Source organism: Calypte anna, chromosome 2 (genome assembly GCF_003957555.1).
Source record: "Calypte anna isolate BGI_N300 chromosome 2, bCalAnn1_v1.p, whole genome shotgun sequence".
Lineage (NCBI taxonomy): Eukaryota > Metazoa > Chordata > Aves > Apodiformes > Trochilidae > Calypte > Calypte anna.
In genome coordinates, this window is record NC_044245.1 from 63,340,413 (window position 1) to 63,363,377 (window position 22,965).

A 22,965-nucleotide genomic window follows, 5' to 3' on the forward strand; every position below is an offset into this window, starting at 1 on the left:
GGTAATGAAAGTGGAAGTGAAGTTACAAGGTGACAGATCCTGGAACATTCAGCCTTTGAGTTGCTTTCAAGGAGCTCAGTGAGCGCTACTGCAGAATGAGGTGGGCAATGTCAGTGGTTGGCCTGAAGTGTGTGCAAGGCCATTTAAACCCAAGAATGTATTTACCCAAGCTCTCTCTCTAAAGACACCGCAGTTTTTCAGAAATTAGTGGTCCAGACTTTTATTTCAGGGAATTTGGCATTTGTCAGACACAGAAAGCCAAGGAATCAGCTCCTCAGTAGGGTGCCCAGTGAACACCTGGCACCATACTTCAACGAGTGCTTTAACAGTAATTTACTGCCATAGCATCTGAAGTTCATAGAGCTGGTATTTGTTAAACCAGGGACACATGAATGACATCCTAAAGCCTGTGAAATCCTAAAGCCTTTTCTGAAATCTCCCCATCAAGTGTTTGTACCTTCACTAAGAAGTGCTGCTGCGGGAGTAGTGAGGTATACAGAGTGGGAGTGCTAAGCAGCAGACCTCAAGGGCCAGCAGGGCCTCTCAGAGAGTGTCTGCAGCCAGTGGAGGCAAAAGCATGTTTGTACAGATGCCAGTGAGACCTCCAAGTCCCTGAGATCTCTGTGGTTGTCTGATGTGCTGGTTCACAGTGTCTGTTCCATGTAGGAAATGTAGGTTTGCCTTTCCTCAGGGAAACGATGTCTCTCCACAAATAATTCCTCGACACAGTCAACCAGGCTCTCCAAAGAATTCTGAACTCAGATGTCCATGGAGAAAAAAGAAAAAAAAAGTAACCTGAATTTTAAAAAGGGTTGATCTTGATAATAGCAGAAGTTTGGACTTCATCTATTCACTACATTGTGTGTGGTTCTTACTTACATAAAGAATTATTGCATGCTTCCAGAGTAACAAAATGTAGCTCCAAGTAATAGCAGCACCTAGAAGCTTTGGAAGTGGTGAAACTTATGTACAGCATTTTCTACTCTTTAATAAAATCCTGAGATGAGCTGGGTTTGCTTTTCCATCTCTCCTTGAGAAACCTGCTTGCCTTTGCAGGTTAGTAAGGGTGAAGAGCAAAAAGAGCTCCCTGAGGGAAATTGTAGCTAACTTCCAAAGATGTCTGTTGGGGTGCTTTATACCTAGTCTCCCTAATACAATTTTTTTTTTAAATTACAAATTGGTCATGGGATAACATTTGACATGTGATATAAAGAATATTCCCATAACATCATTAGTTAAATTAATTTCCCCAGGAAAACTGAATCCTTTTCTAATTTGTCTTTCTTTTATAGTGTTGGCCTCTCACCTCAGGAGTACTGGGGTACTGCAATGTGCCAGTAAGACCTTTTATTGCTACTGCTGTGGATTCCTTTAAATGCAGATTCAAGATTGTATGTTTTACAGCGAGATGGCTTTGAAATATCCAGCAGATGACAAACTCTTTTGCAGAAAAGACAGCAGTCTGCTCTGATAAATAGTATACTTGAACTTTTGAACATTTTCAAAACTGTTCAGAAAAGAAAGGTACTAAAAACAAGCAAACAAAAGCTTTAGTCTGTAGATAAACCACAGCTTCAGTGATGTGTGGACTATTTTTGCACACAATTCTCAGTATCTTTCTATGCTGAACCTTCTGGAATCCCAAACTAACAATACACTATATCTATTTTTGGAACTTCCATTTAATATTTGACACGAACAGAGGTCCAGAGAGTTTCAGACTTTTGCCTGTTGCAGAAGAGATTTATAAAGAATCTGGAAGACAAAAAACCAGCCTGAGCTGCATCAGCTAGTGAAGAGCTTTGGTCTCGGCTTGCTTTTCTTTGGTGGATGTTATTGAGATGTTTGGGGAGAATATGACCTCCTACTGCTTCACTTGGCAATAATCAGTAGCCACAATGGCCCTCCAGCCAAATATTTGTATCTGTTTGAAACAGTGACAATTGAACAAAAAAACTGTTTCTGCTACCAAGATTAATAATAAATTATTTTAGAAGGCTGACATTTAAACAGTATTTACGTGGCAAAGTTAAGAGTCCCTTGAGTCCCTGATCAGCCAGATCAGCTCATGTGACTCAAAAGTGGGGGAGCTCAGAGGAAATTCTGGAACACTGGGGCAAATCTTATTGGTGCAAGGGATGCAGAACCTGTGTTCTTCAAACAAGGCAATAATTTTGTTATCAATATAAAAGCAACTATCATGGCTTTAAATGTCCCTTCAAAATTCCCCTGTACAGTAGATCCGTACAGTTCATATTTTATACAGAGAAATAAAATGGCAGCAATGATTTACCCCAAACAATATTATCATCAGCACTGAAAGATCTTTAAGACCAATATGGTTTGAGCTCCACCAGAGGTAAGAGCACTGAGTGGTTTAAGTCATAGTTAAGCTTACTAAAAGGTAAACTTAATGAACGTAGACACAAATGCTGTTCTGACACAACAGTTAAGTAATACTGGATAGCATTGTGCACAGTTACATCACACAGTATTTAATGTACTGGAAAATATAAACAGCTAGAGAGACCAGCACTGATCTAACCTTAGATTGGTACTGGACAGCAAGTAACAATGCTGAGAAATTTTAGCAGAAATTCCCTAATATAGCCATGGAAGCTGAAAAACACTGACAAAAAATAAAAAAAAACCCAACCAACTCTTAATAGAGGACAGCTGATTGGTGGTAGTCAAATGTATCTGAAAATAGAAAAGAAAATATCTGGAGTGGTGTCTGGCTACATCAAAATCAATGATGGCAAATCCCCCATTGACTTCAATTTTGACTAGAATTTCAGACCTGTTTTCTGTATGGGCCAGTAGGAGAAAGGTGACATTTTTCTCATTCCTCTTTTTCCAGTATAAGAAGTACTCTGGATAACTTCCACTGACTCTTCAGTATTTGTCCCAGTTTTAAAAAAATCTGTCAGCCAATTACCTGTACAAAATTAATACTGTGTCTTCAGCTGGTCTGGATAGTTTCTGTGGCAGGCCCATCCTTAAACGAGACTCCATTCTTTTTTCATTTTTTGGTTCTCCCTTCGAGCCACCAGCCACTTTGCCATTCCACATTGAAGAGGTTCTTGAGAGAAGACTGCAAAAGACAGACTGTTTCTCTTCCCCTGGTAGTACCATCCTTTTTAAAGAAAGACTGAGGTCTTTGCTTATAACAGAGAGCTCCTTCTGTAGTTGACATTTGCTATCAGTCATTATGTCTTTTGCTAGACCCAAAGGACCTGGAATTATTTCTGCAGAGACTATGATTACAACTCTGGGCCACAAAATCCCAGTTCTTTTCCTTTATGTCCTCTTCCCTATTTTGTTCAGAATAAAGTCATTAGGCATATTTTAGAAATCCAAACTGGATATAGGTGTTTATTTTGATTTGCAAATTATGTTAGAATGTATTTATATACAGTGTATATATGATGTGTATTATTGTCCAACAACAGAAGCCTAGTGAATTCTGATTCACTACATTAAGCTTTTCAATGCTATGACTCTATGAAAATGTCATTGAATATAATAGCATTTGACAAACTTGATATTTTAAGATCAACAGGGTAATTTTCTTGACTAAATTTCATTAAGAAATTATGTTTGTTTCTCTTACTTCTCTTTAGGTTTTAGTTTGGGTTTTTTTCAAAAAACTGAATTTACTTGTAACTTGATATAGGAATTTGTGTACCTGCTTATTCTTGTAGGTTGCCAAACTGTTGACACATAAATAATATTTTTATTACCAGAGTGATTGACAGATTAGATTGACTAAAACATTTAAGATGAGAAAGAGGCATATCCTAAAGTCACATCTGCTCTAAAGAACAGATTTTTGCCAAAGCAAACTGCTAGTTTAAGCTTCAGGTTCAGTGGATCTATGTCTACTCAGTTTGAAACAGTGCAAATAGAGGGGGAATAAATACTCAGACTACTTCAAGCAGGTCATGAGACATCTCTCACTGAGCCTCTAGCAATTTTTCAAGCAGTGGCTTCTAGGAAACATCAAAATTGTTGGGATTGTATTGTGCCAGGGAAGGTTAAACCACTTGCTGTTAAAAAGATGTTTTCTGTGTATGATTCCTTGATTAACTTCTGCCAGCCTAAGTGCACAGAGCTCTGCCTATGCAGTTACTGCCATGGTGACAGAGGTGTCACTCACTATAGCCATAGGTTTCAACAGGCATAGATTTAGGTTGATATTGCATAGTGTCACTCTCTGACTCTTCCACCCATACCAGTCACCTAAGTCAGCTATCAAACACACCTGAGGTAAAGAATTAAGACACCTTATTCCCCACATTTTGGGGGGAACTGAGATGGGTGAATAGAATGCCACTGTCCTGGCATTCGGGTCCACAGTCACAGGTGTCTCCTTCAGCCTCTAGTGCAAACTGCTCAAAGCAAGGTAGGAAATGCTCTGAGGAACTTGTTTCTTTCAAAATGTCACCTCAGCTGAGGAATCTGTCTGATTGTTACTCTGCCCACGCATAGTCCCAGGAATGCCAAAAGGATTACCCAGACATTTTAGATGTCAATTATCTGTTGCTGCAAAATGAGCCCATTTCTACATGCGGATAGATGTGTGCAAATTTGTGGTCTAGTCTACTCTGATAAATTTGCTCATGTTTCCCATGCATTTTTGATACTCAGGCTTCATTACTGTCATTCATTATAACTGAAAGACTTTCAGCTGATTTGTTCTGTGGCAATCTTTTGTCTGAGCTGCACAAATTGTTGAGAAAAATCCCCCTCAGTCCATTTTCACTCATTAGTCTTCCCTGGATACGGGGGTCTAATGAAAGTATCGCCTCCCTATAAAAAATAGTCCTGTCTGCTTAGTTACACAGCCTGTCTGCTAAATAGAAGGAGGTAGCAGTGAAGTGTCACATTTCAAAGACTACAAGAAAGAACTGGAATGGTGATAGACTGAACTAATACATTCTTAATGAGAAGAAGCTTTTCTATTACTTTGATGGGATGCATTGAAAGAAGTACCACCTGCTTTGAAACAGTAAAGCTCAGCCATTTTTAATGCCATTGGAGAAAGAAGTAAGTAACAGTGGCAGAAGTCTTATAAAATTCTGCCTGTAAAATGCAAAATCTGTGTCAGCATGATCCTTTTGATTAAGATGAAAACTCAAAGGTGAGAAATGCGAGTGCTCTGATCCTTACACAACTATAAGCTCATAGGGCTGGATAAATTTTGGGCATACAGCATAAGCCTTGCAATCAGTATTTAGTCCACTGACCACCGAACATTTCCAACATCCTATAATAAATCCAGTATAATAAGAAAATTTAAAAACCCCACGCTTTTAAAGCACCAGAGGTAACTGAAAGAGTGTTGCCAATGGGTTGGGTGCTCTCAATAGCAGTATATTTCCTAAAGACAGTTCCCAGACATTTTGAGAAAGTAGCTTTTGCCACACTCTGAAGTAGAGGAGAAGGTGTAATAAATATAAAAGAGTAATACGTGTCTGGAGAAGTACACCCTGATTCCACATCCAACAATAGTTTTAATGTTGGTCAGATGAGCAAGACACATGTATGAAGCATACTCAAAGAATGTCAGTCTTTTAGGAACGTCAGTGTACATCATCTGACAGTCTGTCTCCAGCTCTGACCAAATTCCAGTGCTTCAGAAGAAAGAGGTGAAAAATCATAGAAGAAACCAGGTGTAATTTTCTTCTCTGAAAGGAGAAAAACATTTTCCTGAGCCTCCATGAGTGACCAGTGAGAAGCCAAGAGCATGGATTTAATGCAGTGTAAACAAAGCACCAAACAGACATATTTTTCAAACCTAATTGATACTACCAGCTCTGTGTTTGCTCAAGAATACACAAAACAATTTTCTATATCTAAGAGCACTTTGCTCATGTTTTATGATCTGTTTGATTGCCTCTGACTTAAAATACTGTAGTTCTTTGTAGGAATTTGTAGGATGCCTTCTGAACTTCAGTTTTTGGATAGACAGAAATCTTATTTTAAATTTGAGGCTATGATCACACATGACCCAGTTTACAGACCAGTGATCACGTGCCAACCTTTCCATTTTATTCTTTTTCTGTTCTTTACATTCCATATAAGAACATCATCGTATTCCTCAGCCCTTGTGTTGCTAAGCAAAACAAGTGGAACTCTAAAACAATTTGTCTTTGCATGACAGCTACTCGTTGCTCTAAAATAGGTTTTCTGTGCATCAGTTCTGATTTATGCTCATCTTTATTTAACACAGATGACTACTGCTTTACACAGAATTCCAGAGGACGTCCTCTCCAATGGTACTAACACTTGTGTAGCTCTACTAAATATATTTTGCCACATCCATTATAGAACTTGATAAGCTTTTTCGCACAAAGCTTCCTTCCTGTCTTCATTTATACTTGCATTTTCCAGTCTTCAGCATTTCAAATTAATCAGTTCCATGTTTACACCAAAAATAATGCATTTATTTAAAGGGGTAAGGGGGAAGGAATGCTAGATTTTATCCTATTCATATTCCCTATCCCAACAAAGTTGCCTTACACTTCTGAAGTGATGAGTGCCCTCTTCTTGGGCGTATTCACACGATCCATTATTACATGCTTCTGTCATCTAGTACTATCTCCAAATGATACATGTTTAAAATCTTTTCTACCTGTGCTTCCATCTGCCAGGGTCTCCAGTACTCAAAAAATAATATTAACCCAATGACTTTGTCACACTAAGCTACATATATTTGACTTCCCTTTCAAATTATGTAATTCCCATTGATTTGATCATCTTTCTTCTTAGCTGTCCTTTCAATATCTTCCTGTACATCAACTTCCTTGAAACTGGGGAAAAGTATTTATTCAAGAACAGGTAAACTGTAGATCAAGAATATTGTAGGTATGCCCAACTTACCCTTCTAGTCACTGCTGTGGCTTCACTTAATCACTTTATTTCTTTATTATTCCAGTAGCGGGAAAAAATATACCTTTTATTTACTTCCCTGTGTAATACACAGTTTGACAAGGCCTTTATCCATCATTCATTTGCTTCTGTATTTATGCTGCCTGAAAAAAGTCATCCTTGATAATCCAAGGCCTCTTCTGACTCTTTGGGTGTGTTGTACCTGTCTCAAGTGTCTTTTTTTAGTTATTTGTTCATTCAGAGACTCTAGCCCTTTCCTGTAGTTTGTCCCTCCTACTCAGCATGCATAGATTATTTCCGTTCTTGACGTAAATACATCCTTTCCTGCATTCAAATCATTAAGTTCCTCCAGCCACTCATCTTCATTCACTAATATTTCCATTTTCTAAAAGTATGCCAGTCTAAAATACCAACCCTTAGCTATAGATTTATTTTGTCCCTCTTGCAATTTAAAAAGAATCTAAAACTATTCATAATAACTTCTTCCTAGTACATTAGTTTTTGGTCAGCTGTTCTGTGAAATCCCCATCACACAAAAACCCTAAGCTTAAAATAACATACATTTGGTTGTTTTTTGAATTTCTGTACTGAAAAGTCAGTCTTCTGAAAAGTCTGCGAATATCTAAACCGTGCTATTATTCATTATGTCTGTGTCTGAAAAATTTGTCTCCTGTGCTCACATTGTTTCCCTTATTATTTATTTCTTTATCTATTTATAGAGGTGATTACCCTCTTCCAAATCTCAGCCTGTCAGACCATAATATCCCCTTCTCCCCAAATACTGCCTCTTTTACCATCTTCCTTACAGTAATTTTCCTCCTAACAGATTAAGTTTTATTTATGCTGTTTTACTTTGCTACAGTTTCAGATTTCCCTACTTCCACGTATTTTAAGTTGCATCCACATAGGCCTGTATATAAAATTTCCTGGGTTTCTTTTTAGACTGAAGAAAAAGGAAAAAGAACATGAGCTTCCCCAGCCTTTCACAAAGTGATTATAAATGTCCTTATTCATATTTGAGTAATGTAACAGCATTTAGCTTGGTTTGGTTTTCATTTAGCAATATACATTGACTATTAGTAGTTCTTTTCTGTACCAGTGTTGCTTTCTCTTAGTCACTACTCATCCACTTGAATGTAGTATAGGTGTCACTGACATAGTGATTAGATTCCAATCACATCATTCATAATGTACAGAAAATGTGTAGAGTTCAAAAAAAAACCAAAAAAGACCAAAAGTTGGAACAATATGGAACACAGGGGAGCGTAGAAATATACCTCCCATCCACACAGTGGATATCCATGCTGTCAGATGCAGCTTTAACCTAAATTCTAGAGCTCTATGGGGGAAAGCTGCCAAAGAATCTTCAGCCACCATCTCTCACAGCCATCAATTTAAGGGTCTGCTCTCAGGGGAAAGACAAGGAATAACCCTCAGCAAATATCTAAAGCTCAGTTCTTAAACATCATTACAGCCTAAGTTGTGGTCAAATAGAAAGCTTGTAGGTTGTCATTCTCAGTGGTAATAAGTTGTTATCATGCACTTGAGTATAAATGTCACCATTAAAATGCCTAAACATTCTCTGAAATACTGAATTCCAATCCTCCTGTGACTAATCTTATAAACAGTAACCAAAAAACTGCATATCAACTCAATTTTTTTCCTAGCTGAAGAAGACAGGAAACCTAATCTGAGATTTCAAAAAAATTTACAGCTAAATATGTAGTGCACTAGCTTTCTTCCTGTCAGCATCTCTGTGATTTAGAAAACAACAAGAAACAGCAAGATTTGAGCTGTCATACTTGACTTCGAGCTGCCAAGAAGAAATATTGGAGGTTACAGGCTAAGGTTTAATTTATATTCTTCTTTTTCTTACAGGCAGAAATGGTACGTGCTGCTTTCCAAGCACAGAGATCTTTCCTGGTGCTGGCATCTCAATGTCAAGAGCCTCAAGAGGTAAGAAAAGTGACCTACAGTTTCAAGAGGCAGTGTATTAAAAAGACAGTGTTCCCCCTTGTTATCAATCCCTGCTTTTCCTTTTTATTTGTTACTTTATTTATATAGTGCACTTAGAGGCTTACTGTTCGTTTTATTAGTAAGGTGCTGTAATAATCAGAAAGCCATGGTTAAAAGTTAGGAACTTTTTCTGTACCAATATATATAAGATGATTGAAGAAACCAGAAGAGGTCTCCACATTACAGTTCTAAGTGGGATCAGTGTTTCTCTGGAAGCTGGAAGTGCCATGGAATGGGTTTTTGCTAGCCCATCAGGGGTGCTGTATGACAGACTTTGAAATTATAGTGTAAGTTAATGAGAGAAAAATCAATCCTGGCCATTGACTCATTATTCACCAAGTAGAGATTCGGGTTAGGCCAGTGCCGTCAGGAAGGCAAAGCATCTTGTCAAGGAAATGAGAAAGACAATTTATATCAAGTTGATGTTAGTGGCAACTCTTTAAATCCACCCTTCACAACTAGAAAGCTTAGGGAAGCTGTGGAGTTGTTATGAATCCTATTTGTAGTTTCTAGAGAGTACAAGGTTTGGGGCAATAGCACACTGTCATTCTTGGGAATAGCTATCATGTTGCCTTCTGTGGGACCATCCTTGAACCTTCCTTCTTGAGATGTGCAAAGAATGAAGATCTCACTTTCACAGCCTCTCAGTGGCCTTCAGTCCTGTTTTCTTCCACTAGCTCCCTGTTCCATAGTTCACGAAGCTCCATATTTTCTAGTCTCTGAACTAGCATAAATTATTGAAATGTTGCTGTCACTATTGTTTTTAGATGCACAAATTAAAAGTTTTTCTAATTAGTACATTTTATTGGCAAAGATATTCAAGAAGAAAAAAAAAGTACAGATATTCCAAGCAAGACTTTGTAGAGTTCCAAGCACGAAGGGATCAGCTGTTTTTCCAGCTGTCCCTGATCTCAAAAGAATAAAAGTGGGTCATGATTGTCAGAGAACAGGGAAAATTCCCATGGGTACAGGCCTCAAGCAGTCATTTATATTGGCTGTGAATACTGTTGCATCCAGTGGCCCACAAACTCTTCATGCTCATAAGTATTCCCCAGTGAGCATTTTCTGATGGCCTATAAGGTAATGCAATGTTCTTAAGTGTTGGTATTGTCCCAGGTTTGGTAAGAGTAAAAGCTCTGGCTCATTGTTGGGCCTCCTGTGCTCATGTTCTATCAGTGTTGTTTGCTCAGCTTTTCAAGTGAGAATGACCATGGCTTCTCTATACTTTTACCTTCACAGCTTTTGGACCTCAAGTCAAGGCTTTGAGATTTTTTTCAGCTGTGAAGTTTAGAAACCTTCCATTTTAAAAATGGCAATAAAATCAAGGGGAAGGAACAAAAAGAAGAAACGTAAAAAGAGATTCTTTAGCAATCTAGAATGACAGTTACAGAACCATTAGAGATCAGTACTGGGCCCAGTCCTACTGAGCATCTTTATTGCTGACATGGATGAGGGGATCGAGCCTGCCCTTGGTAAATTTTCAGATGACACCAGACTGGGTGGGAGTGTTGATCTGCCAGAGGACAGGAAGATGCTGCAGAGGGACCTGAACAGGCTAGATCGATGGGCCAAGGCCAACAGTGTGAGGTTCAACAGGACCAAGTACAGGGTCCCAGACTTTGGCCCAATCAGACTGGGAGAAGAGAGGCTGGAGAGCATCCCAGCAGAGAGGGAGCTGGGAGTGCTGGTCCACTATCGATTGAACATGAGCCAGCAGTGTGCCCAGGTAGCCCGGAAGGCTGATGGCATCCTGGCTTGTATCAGGAATAATGTGGCCAACAGGACCAGGGCTGGAATTCTCTCTCTGTCTGCTCAGCACTGATGAGGCCTCACCTCAAGTACTGAGTCCAGTTCTGAGCCCCTCACTTCAAGAAGGAGCTTGAGGTGCTGGAGTGGATCCAGAAGAGAGCACCAAGGCTGTGAGGGGACTGAGGGGAGAGTCTTACAAGGAGAGGCTGAGGGAGCTGGGGTTGTTTGGCCTGGAGGAGAGGAGACACAGGGGGGACCTTCTCACCCTCCACAGCTGCCTGAAGGGAGGCTGCAGTCAGGGGGGGTTCGGGCTCTTCTCCCAGGCAGGAGAGGGCAGCCTGAAGCTGCACCAGGGGAGGTTTAGATTGGATATCAGGAAGCACTTCCTCATGGAGAAGGTGATCATGGATTGGAATTGGACTGCCCAGGGAAGTGGTTGAGTCAGCATCCCTGGAGGTGTCTAAGGAAGGGCTGGATGTGGCACTTAGTGCCACGGTATGGCCACTGTGGTGGTGTTAGGTCATAAGCTGGACTTGATGATCTCAGAGGTCTTTTCCAGCCTCAATAACTCTGTGATTAGGAAAAGCAACAAATAAAAAAGCACTAGATTTTTTATATCTCTGTCATGGGAGGTGGGCAAAGTCTTCTTGTAAAGCCACATTGGTTAACCATTTTGAAAAAACTGGTTATCACCAGCTTACCCAGGAGAAGGAAAGAAGCAGGGGTCCTCCCCACCACACCCCAGGACCTCATTGATGTGATGTCATCTGGGCTCTGGTTGTATTTCTAGCCTAAAGCCACAGGGTCAGTGTGGAATCCAAACAGGAAAGCTGATCATTAGTGTATCAGAATGCAAAGAGCAGAGAAAAACAAATGAAGATGACAGCATATCTATAAATCCAAGAGAAAAGAGAGTAATTCTGTCATTCAGCTGTCTAGACTGTTTGCTTTATAATGTAAAGCTGTGAATGAGCCAGCGAGTTGCAATTATGGCATAGCAGCTTTGTAGACATTCAGAGACAGCGGTGTGGAGACTGAGGGGATTTACTGAGTTCCTGTCATGTTGGGATGTCATACATGGTGCCTTTAAAAAAAAAAAAAAAAGAGGGAGGGGAAAATGCCCTGGAAAAATAAACTAGCTCAGCTCTTGCAGCTTACAAACTAATGAATAAGGAATTCAAACAAAAAGAAAGCTCCTATATGTATAATAATCCTTAGCTGTGTTTTTGCTCCACAGAGAAATGTAGATTGTACAAAAAGCAGTATTTTTCCCCTCTATGTAAATGTTGAAGCCTTAGTATTCATTTAGCTCTCAACTCCTGCTATGAGTCACTAGCAAATATTTTTGAACAGTTAAGCTTGCTGAAGTTGGTTTTGCAGACTTTTGCTTCTTATTAATAATGTTGATAGTTTTTCACTTGTAATCTGTTGCAAGTGCACAGCCTTTATTATCTGTACATGTGAAAATAGGAGCCAAGAAGGTAATTCCAGCTGGCATACCAATCTAGCATCAACTGCAATAAATTACTTCACGGAGACTTCTGTTACTTTTTATGGTCATGTTCTATATTTGTATGTGCAGTGGAAGAGATCACATGACAAAACCACCAGTTGATATTCCTGTTTGTGTATGTCCCAGCTAATGGCTGCTGGATACAGGCTCATTCAGCAAGATGGGATTCTTCAGTCACCCACTTATTAGAAATTATTTTCTAACACCAAACTTCAGACATTAACACAAAAAAAATTCCCATTATAAATTGGTCACTATATATGAAATAGTACAGAGAAGATGGAGAAGGGAAAATAAATTGGAATATTGCTATATTAAATTTATTTTAATATTATTTATTTTAAACAACTTCTGTGAGAAGTTGTTTTAAAATGTATTTTGAGACCATATGTTTACATGTTCCTTGGGTAGATAGGTTTTAACATAAACCTTCAGAAAGTATTATGAAATTGTTTGGATCTGAATTTTCTATTCCCTGTCGTCTAAGCCAAATACAATTCTAACTGAAACATTATTATTTTTATGTATAATAATTTTTAAAGTTATTAGTGGTCCTGAGCAAGTTTATCCAATCAACATTTCTTTAAAAAAATTATGATCATGAATACTAAAGTACAAGATCACAGCTTAAAGTCACTGCTCTGAATTCTTTGTGAATGGTTGCTTAACATACTGCCTCCTCTTTTTGAGTGATTTAATTTCACTTTAAGAGTTCAAACAATTTTAAGAGTTGTCTTGAGGGCATGAATGATCTATTGTTCCCATACTGGGGACTAGTTAGTGAGATAAGTTTATCTGTGAATCAATATAAACATACCCAGGATGAGCATACTCATGGAAAGAAGTACTACAAACAGATTTAAATGACAGATGCAGTTCAGACTATAAATGATTATGTAATTTCCCATTTAAAAAATATGCTGAGTTCATATGACTGCCAGAGCTCATGGATTTAATTACTAACATTGTGCAGATAAACATTCCAGTTAAATACCCAGCTTAAATGTCCAGATTCAGCACACAGGTGGGAGAAGAGGGATGGAAGAAAGTGGGAGGCTAAGGAGAGCTTTCCCTTTTTTTCCTAGAAGAGGGAAAAAATACCTCTGAAACCCAGTGAACACTATTTGAATTTAGAGCCATGAGAATAAATCCAGGGGGTTTAAGGTTTCTATAGTCAAGCAAAAAATCTGTGGTAGGGGCAGAATAGTTGGGGCAATTTATTTGAAAAAAGGACTCCTCAGAATTTCTATATAGAAATGAAGGATGAACATTTACATTTCTCTGCTCTCTGTCAGTGTAAGATTGCTCAGTTTTTTCCTCTTCTATTTTTAAAGTACTTCAATAACAGGACTCCTGGGACTTGTTATTCTGCATACTATCAGGATTTGTTTTTCAATTAACTTGCTTATCTCTTTCCATTTCCCACTACTCTTCCTCATTCTTCCTGGGACCACCCTTACTTTTTTTCCAAAAACACAACCTAAATTTATACCTTACTTATGCAAATGAGTTTTAGCCAAGTTTTGCTGCCATCCTACTGAGTTTGTTGACTGCTGCAAACCTGCACCTCTGCATCTAGAAATAGATTCAGGAAGAATTTGGTTCAGTCCTTTTAAGGTTCTCAGGTCCCAAACTTACAGAAGGTGCCAAGAATGACATGGACAGAGCCTGAGAGCCCTGAGCTCCAAAAGGAACCCCCTCCCCCTCCTGTTTGCTTAAATCTTGGCAAGCTGTTGACATATTTCTGTTATCTGCAAGCCTACAACTGCCTGGGACATGTGGCCACAGCAGCAGCGAGGGACCGACTGACAGTTCTCAGTCCCCAGCCTGATGCCTTACAGTGCTTGCAGGCTCCTTTTATGCTGCTGTTTCAAACTCTTACTCAGTTTCAGACCCACAGAGCCCTCTTGACACCTGTTATCTCCTAATTTTGTCTCAGAGGTGCTCGACTACATTTAACCAGCCTCGAGCTCATTATATTTTCTGGTCATGGAATCATTGAATCATATAGGTTGGAAAAGACCCTTAAGATCATCAGGCCCAATCATAAACTTAACACTGCTGAGTCCACCACTAAACTATGTCCCTAAGCGCCACATCTACACCTCTTTTAAATACCTCCAGGGATGGTGACTCAACCACTTCTCTGGGCAGCCTGTTGTAATGCTTGATAACCCTTTCTGGTGAATCAATTTTTCCTAATATCAAATCTAAAACTTCCCTGGCACAACTTGAGACCATTTCCTCTCCTTGTTTCACTTGTTACCTGGGAAAAGACACCAAACACTCTCCACCAAACACAGGTAGTTGTAGGTAGTGATAGGGTCTCCCCTCAGACTCCTTTTCTCCCGCCTGAACAACCCAGTTCCCAAGATGCTCCTCATATGACTTGTGCTCTAGAGCCTTCACCAGCTTTATTGTCCTTCTTTTGACATGTTTCAGCACCCCTATGTCTTTCTTGTAGTTAATATCTGAAGGTGTCCTTGTGCCATTTCTCTTTCCTCACTTGTGTATGCCAAAACTCCCAGGTGAATTGCCCCTGCAGTGAAAAGATGGATGCATTTGAGATTCAGTTCTGCTCCAGGGGCAATGCACTCAGCTGTAAGAAGGCTCAGAGACACGCAGGAATTTGGGGAATACAAAAGAGCCGTGATCAGTGCTACGTTATCCAGCTTGCTGAAAGTAGAAATAGAGAAATGCACATTATTCCACACCTCTAGATTAGCTCACATCAACACCACCAGGCTCATATACTATCTTGTCTAGCTCCTTATCTGACATACCTGCTAAACTATGGATACTACAGACTCTTACTGAATTCTGCGGTGTCCTAAAATAATGTCATAAAATTGCCAGACAAGCTTTCAATCCATGTAGCAATGTTCATATTCAAACCACAGCATGTGAGATCCCACTAAGCTATGCCATAGGACCCTCCCTTTCCCATTAAGTATAATATTCTTTATTTCTGCAATACACAAATCCAAATCAGTGCACTCCTTTCACTGTGCTATTCGATTGTTTCCCAGGATTTTGGGATAGTGTCTGATCTTCTAAAAGGGAAAGCACTGGGGATATAGCTGACTGAAAAGCAGGTCTTTTGAGTTCACAAGTTTTTTGTTTTTTTTTCTAATTTTACTTTGGTCTAAATCAGATGGCAACCAATGATTTTGAGTTCTGAAAGTTATGCAGACTCAGGACTGCCTACTGAACTTGGCAGATCTGAGGAGATCTCAGGTGAAACCTATGAATGTCTAAGGCTGGAAGCCAGTATCATCTAACATGCTGCTCCTGGCACACAGCCCACGTGAAACCTAACTGGCCTTAGCAAAGGCTCATCAGATCTCAGATGTTGTGAATTAAACAGTTGTGGCTCAACAGAATACCATTTTCTGACAGAATGTTGCTACCTGGAGTGCCCTGGTACCTAGTCTGACTGACGTGGACTACAATCACAGCAGCAAATGTTGAGGAGTAGTGAATCAAAAGGCTGAAAACAGTTTATTTGTGTAGTTGTTGATTAGGTGTGGGATGTTGCCTATGTGTCTAAAGCAGGAGAACCCTTCCTTGTTGAGTATACTGCCCATGTAGAGCTACAGGAGACAGGAAAACAATATATAGCTCATTCAAGTCCATTTAAAAAACAGTCAGGGTCCTGGCCAAAAGTGCTGAGCATGATTCCACATTGCTGTAAACTGATACATGCCATTTGTATCAGACCTTGGATTTCTCCACGGGTTAGAAGCTGTTTGTCTTTCACCTTCCTTTCCATTTGGCCTTGCTCAGAGTTTACATTTCAAAACAAACCCAGAGATGGCCAAGCTAGTGAGTGATTTGTCGTGTGAAGTTACAGTTTGGTCTTCCCTTTTTTCCCCCACAAAATTGCTACATCTAATGTTGGCTGTTAGATTGAGAATTTATGTGCTATCTCAGAGGAATAAAAGCCAAATACCAATTAAGTCACTTTGGAAGCACACAAATGTGTCTAAGCTTCTGTGCTGATGAAGCTGACCAGGCATTTCTGCAGATTTGCCTCTCTGTGTCATAGCCCTCCTGTTGCACAGCAGTGAGTTAAAGTGGCAAAAACCCTGTTTTTACTGTTGACAAACGTATCAAACATTTATTACACCAACAGGTTGAGGATTTACAGAAAGAGAGAGACAAAACTAAAAAAGAGAGACCAGAATAAAATAGTGTCTATCTGTAGTTAGCTAGGAGAAGACCTTTGAATGCTGAATATATCAGAGGGTTATGAATGTATTAATCACACAGAAAGATCTCACTGATGGTCTCTACTGCAAATCAGAAAATGCTTGCAGAGTTGGATCAAGTTTCAACAGGTTAAACTGAAATTTTAAGAGCACAACTGTGGTACCAAATGCAAAACACCTTCTGCAAGGAGAGATGGAGATTGGCTGTTTTAAAAGGACAGTTTGATAGCTGCCAACAAAAGCTGGTAATTTTTCACAATGGAATAATGGAAAGGGGGAAAAAAAAAGCATTTCAGGAATCCAGATGCAGCACTGGAAGGCTTGAAGTTACCTGATAGCTTAGATTCACCTTTGGGGAAAAAAAATTTTAAAATCTGCTTATTTAAAGATGTTATTCCTCAGCCTTATCCAAGCACCGATTCCATTCACATCCCTGATAAAAAGCTGCAACAGAAAAGACAGGCCTTTCTTCCAACACATATATGCAAAAAAAGGATGTAATTTTTAAAGTGTTCTTTACAGGTTTTCTTTTACAAAATATGGGAAATTATAATTAATTTTAAACAATTTTAGTTCTCGAATCAAGGCAGTCATAGCAGAAGTGTATCTCACTGGCAGTCACTGAAGCTACCACTATCCTATTCCTATAGATACAGGATGAGATTCTGCTCATCTTGAATTGTAAAGATAGGCATGTTGTGTGAAGTGTCATCCTAGGGTCTCTTTACTGTAAATGGCAGCACCTTGAGAGTGCAGTTTTCACATCTATTACTGTCTTACAATATATAGTCTTCTAACATATTAATAGGTGGAAAGAATTCCTCAGGGACCTCCTCTCTCTTCATTTACTACAGAACAAACCAAGTCTAAGCTGAGAGCAGATGCTCACCTTGTAAATTGTTAGCACTGAGTGCAGCAGATGCTATGCATGACATCTTTCATCCCTTGAAAGGATGAAATGTGGGATGGGACTGTACTAGGCTGTTTGCAGAGATAATGACTGTATGCGCATTAGTGTTTTAGTTCACGGTGAGGCTATATTTTTCCTCTGCATCAGCCCCAGTTACTGTGCTGTGATTTACATGGTAGAGCAGTCGTAGGGTGAAAACATTAATTATCTTACTGATGAAGCTAAACGGAAGATACATTCCCAGAAAGCATCTAAACCATGATGTGGATCCAAAGTAGTCCTCCCCCGAAAAAAACCCCACAACAAATGTGCATAGCGTGAATGTTAGGTCCACAGCACCAACTGTTTTGCTTTACAGAACCGTTCCTATAAAGATGAACTATTTGCCAACATATACAAAAGCAGTGATCCAAATCAACTCCATGCTTCAAAGTGGCCTGTGAAAAATACAGTGTAAGATGGACATTTTGAACTGAGAGAAGAAAACAGCAGAAATGTAGACTGTTGAATAAAGGTTGTAGTCATGCTGTTCTGGGTGCAGCTGATTAAAACTAAGGGGCTGCTGATCCCAAGTGATCTCAGCTTTCTTTTACTCCTATGCCAAAGGTTGCCACTCCCTCAGCATAACTTAGAAGGGTTTTTGTTCCCTCACCATGTTTTTTTCATAATAGGTCAGGTTGATTTAAACACTGTACTTATCTTGCCACCCATCAACATAAAAATTCTTTAGTAAACAATCTTACCCCTCAAAACCATGTAAGATTAGCTTAGAAATACATAAGATCTTTTAAAACTGTATTTTTATTTACCTGCTGAGTTTTGTGCCTGTGTGATTCATGCTGGCAGGTTTCTGGACAATAGCCCTGAGAAAATAGATGTTTTCTCAAACTAAAGCTGCAATTTTCAAATAATCACTGGCTTAGGCAGCCAAAGTTTAAGCAAGACACAGTTTAGTGTGACTTCACAGGCAAGCTGCAAAAATCATAAACCCCAAAAGTTTGGTCATTCTCCTGAATTAAATCCATGTCCCTCAGTCCTGTTAAAGCTGTCATTTGGGGAACTTCTCATCTGAGTAGCACAAAAATGTGAAGGAGAAGAAAGTCTGTTTAGTGAGGTGTGTGGGAACACTGGTATGCCAGGCCATTCTGTGAGACTGGGCTGAGACTGTTCAGCCTCTGAACCCAAAGCCTAAGGCAGTTCTTGTTGCATGCTCTAACTTTTTTGGAGTGTTTTGGCAGTAGTCTCACTATTCTTAATTTTCTAATATGAATTATTAGACATGGATCAAAGGTGGCTGATTGTTTAGGTATTAATATTTTAAAAGACCATCTGGTTTTGATAATGATTTTAAAAGGATAAAGGCATACTGGGAATTACCTTCAGTGTTTCTAAGTTGTGCCACTGTTGCATTTTTAAACATTTAAGCAAAACTGATATTACAATAGTAATGGTGTTTATACAGAGACTCTTAAATTTCTGTTAAACAACTGTGCTGTGTCTTAAATGGCAAGAAATTTTATCTAGCACATGCCAAAGGCATGCTGAAGATTTTTCCAGCAGCTCTGATTCATCTTGAATTCATTTTTTCTTAGAGATACAGTATAGACAATCATTTTATTAACAACCAGCTGTTTTAATATTCATTGCAATAAAGAGATTATTCTCCTAGAACCCTCAGCACAACTGTTTCTGTCCTGTAGAGCCAAACAAGACTGATTACTGCCAGAATTAATGAGCCTTTCTGTACCCATATGGCATTTACACTATAATTCATCTGCAGTTTTAATCACTAACTAAATTTTAGAACTGACTGTGGCGAGACAGGACTCAATTAAGTGATTCCTTTGCAGGGCTGTATTCCTTTGTGTCCAACCTTCACACAGAACTTTGGACATAAGATGCTTGCTCAAACACCTACACACCAACACACACACACACATTTTGTGGGGCCAGCCAGCAGCCACTGCACAACAGGGTAAGTGCCCCATGAAGTAAAATAAGGTCCCTTTGCAGTCCCCATAACATCTCACATGAGGCAGGTCTGAGCAAAGCCTCACACCCTTTGTGGCTCCTTCTGGTGTCACTGCAGTGCCGTGTAAATGATTACTTACTTCAAGCTAATTTCCTTAGCAATCTATGTTTCACCTTTAAAACACCCACAGGGCACTCCTGTGAAATAAATCCACCACATTTTTGTAAATAGTTGATTTACTGGACAAGTGAAGTCATGTGTTCTGAAGGATAGAAATTCCGTGATAGAAAACCCTCAGAAAAGTGGTTGGGAGTTTTTCTAGTAGGAGTAGAGGGGCCCTATGGTATCGTTCAGGAAAATGTTTGGCCCTAATTTTGCCTTCTTATCTGTACATAGCGAAGTGTGCTAACAAATAAAACAGCTGTATTAGCAAAATTTCAAATATAGGAAGTTGAAGCAGAGGGAGGTAACACAGCTTTCCTGAAATCTTATGATAATTTAGTGGGAGAACTGCAGAGAACCCCCATTTACAGACTCCCAACTTCTATGCCCTTTCCACAGAAACGTGCTGCCTCCCAGTGCTGCCTAGATATACCAGGCATCTGTGGAGATGTATTTTTAGCCCTAATACTCTCTTTTGCTGGAACTGGGCCATAAAGATTCACAGTAAGCTAAGGAGTGTAAATATCCCTTAGACTTTATGGGAGGAAAACTGGCATATTATCAAAGCAAAACAAGCACTTTCTTAAATTTCAATTCGTACTTGAAAGATTTCCCTGCAAAATAAGAAAACCTACCAGCTGCAGCATGTTGTAAACAAGCAAAAATTAGAAAGAAAAATTCCTGTAGACTATCATGTTAGGGCAACACAATCAGATTTTAAGTCCTACAAATCATGGAGGTTTCAGGGCTTTTTCAGACTTAATAACATACACTGGTCATCAAGCCATCAACAGGAAATCTTTTCATCTCCCAGTAATTCTGTCAATATTTTTTTTCTTCCAACCCACTTTATTGTAGGAGAACACCAGATATCCCCACACATTACAGATGCATTGGCCTTTTTCAAAATTACCATTAAATAGTAAATCTGCATAGTTGGATCAAAATTGTTTTAAGAATGCAGAACCTCTTTTTGTCATAGATTTGGGAAGATGCTTATTTTAAGATGACATAAGACTCTTGTAGAAGCGTTAAAAGAAGGACATTACAGATGACAGAGGTCAAGCAGCACATACACACACATTATTTTGTGTGTGTCATGACAGCAGTAATCCTCAAGAACATGAAGACTAGTTCTCTCCAGCAGGCACTTAATTCCATAAACAAGTAGTCCTGAGAAAAGGTAAGAAAAAACAAGACAGCCTGACTGATTTCTGAGGGAAGTGCCAGGGATAATCAGAACGGTGCACTCTCTTTGGTGGGACACAGTATGGGTTCTGCAGGCACACTTCTGCAATAACAAATTGGATTGTTTTTACAGAAACATTTTCTGTAGCTGCAAGGTACAGCAGTTGATTTGCTTGTAGACTAATGACTCCTTGTCCCACACTGTGCTGTTTCTGAGTGGAAGAATTTTTTCCCAGAAAATGAGTGCTCTACATGAGTTTTTCAGAGACACTGGGCCAGTGTGATTAGCATTCACTTTGCACAGAAAAGAGCTTGGATGGCTTCTACATTCATTCTGCTTTTCTCTTCACGCACTATTCCCTCCTCTCAACAATCATTCCCTTGGATACCATTTGTTTCTGATTAACACAGGAGAATTTCCCCAAACCATGTCTTGCAGGCAGTGTGTTTCCCAGGAAATCCTCCCACATGACTTGCAGCCAAAGGAAATTACAACATTAAAACATACCAATAGGGAAAGCTAAAACTGAGATTGCCTTCAGTGTATTACTTTCTCAGTCTTGTTGCCAGATGATAAAAGGCTACTAACGTAAGAAGTGCTTTTGTGTTTCTTACACTCAAGCCAGTGCAAAGACTCTCAAAAAGTGATATCCAGAGATATCACATGAAAAACACAAGCATTCTGCTAACTCTCAGCTGTGAGGTCCCTGTGAGTCTTAACCTGGGCAGCATGTAAAAAAAGATGCCAGTGCTGAGAACTGCTTTTGCTTCAACACATTATTAATACTAATGTCTGTATATTTTGCCACTGCAACCAGAGAAGGGTAATTAAATTGTTACTTTAATGTAGAGAGTACACTGACCTTTCTGACTGTTAAATCAATGTTAAACCACAGGGTTTAACAATGGGATCACCTGTTGGAACAGCAGTATAGTTTGGGTTTTTTTTTCTTTTTTCAGAATGAGGTGGCAATGCTTCTCAAGCCAATATCAGAGAAGATTCAGGAAATCCAGAACTTCAGAGAAAGGAACAGAGGAAGTAATATGTTCAACCACCTCTCAGCTGTCAGTGAGAGCATTCCAGCCCTTGGGTGGATAGCAGTGGTGAGTGACACGCAGGATGGATGACTGGGAGGACTGTCAATGTGTTTCTGGATGGTGTGGCCCAGAATAGTTCTAAATCCTGCAGAGTTCTGCAGTCTCATTTGCATCATTTTTCAGTGTACTACACCCCAGGAGGTGTTTTGTAAAATACCTAATGCATCAGGAAAGGTGTCTGACTAATGTTTTACTTTCTTTCTCCTGTTGTTTCCTGCTACTGTGGGTTGATGGTCGTAGTCTCCTAAACCAGGCCCCTATGTCAAGGAGATGAATGATGCTGCTACCTTTTATACTAACAGGGTATTAAAGGACTACAAGAACAGGTATGTTGCCAAGCCCCAGTATCTGCTAGCCAGACAACAGGGCATTAGCCATACTAATAGGGTTCACAATTCCATTACAGAAATAATTTTGTGAACTAAAAAGCACTTGATAAAATCTGCTTATAGTAGTGTGTTATCCTCATCTTTGACCTGCATGATGTTGCAGCATGCTGAATAACAACAGCAGAAGCAGTGCTGGTTTTCACTCTCCACAAATTTGGGGAGTATATTTAATTTTCTTTCATCCCAGCATCAGAAGCTATCATGCAAGGGCAAACTTAAGTATCAACAAGTAGCTATCTAGCTGCTCCGCATCCTTGTCTCATTTGTGCACTCCTACTGTGGTTGTTCTTGCTCTTCACTGAAAAATATGCATTTAGGCTGCAGATGTGTACAACCGAGCATCTAATTCTGTAGCTCCCAATATTACTTTTTTCTGTACCATTGCATTCTGTACCAAAGAGCTCAATACATTCACAGAAAACTTCCATGAATGACATCTGTAAGCTGACAGAGAAGGGGAAAAAATACAGGTCCTTCCTATAACCTCTTTAAAAAGTCATGTGTAATTCCTGTTGATTTGGTACTTTTGGAGGCCAGATTTTTACTATTTTTATAACCCAATGCTGAACAGTATTTGCTGTTGAGTTTTTCCTCTTTAGTGAGTAAAATTTAATACATATTAAAACCTTTCATATATTTATTTATTGCATATGTATGAATATATATTACATGCTTTTGCATTACGTATTATATAGTCCTTTTAAAAAAATTATTATTATTTTTTATTATGTATTATTCCTGAAGCCTCAGTTTACCTACTGAAGGTAGTGTCTGCTGGGGGTAATTGAAACTTTTTACAGTGTCACATAATGGTATAGACAGGGTACATTATCTAGGTATTTAATTCTTCCCCTAATAAGGAA

General features: G+C 39.2%; 1 protein-coding gene across 3 annotated transcripts in view; it reads left to right on the top strand.

Moving 5' to 3' along the window:
* The window catches only part of CAP2 (cyclase associated actin cytoskeleton regulatory protein 2), a 67,491-nt gene that overhangs the window by 23,798 nt on the left and 20,728 nt on the right, over positions 1-22,965 (top strand). For all 3 annotated transcript variants that reach the window (XM_030445277.1, XM_030445276.1, XM_030445275.1), the window contains 3 exons: positions 8,773-8,850; positions 21,576-21,719; positions 21,954-22,039. In XM_030445277.1, the coding sequence (XP_030301137.1) occupies positions 8,773-8,850; positions 21,576-21,719; positions 21,954-22,039 (308 nt within the window). The remainder of the gene's footprint in view (positions 1-8,772; positions 8,851-21,575; positions 21,720-21,953; positions 22,040-22,965) is intronic.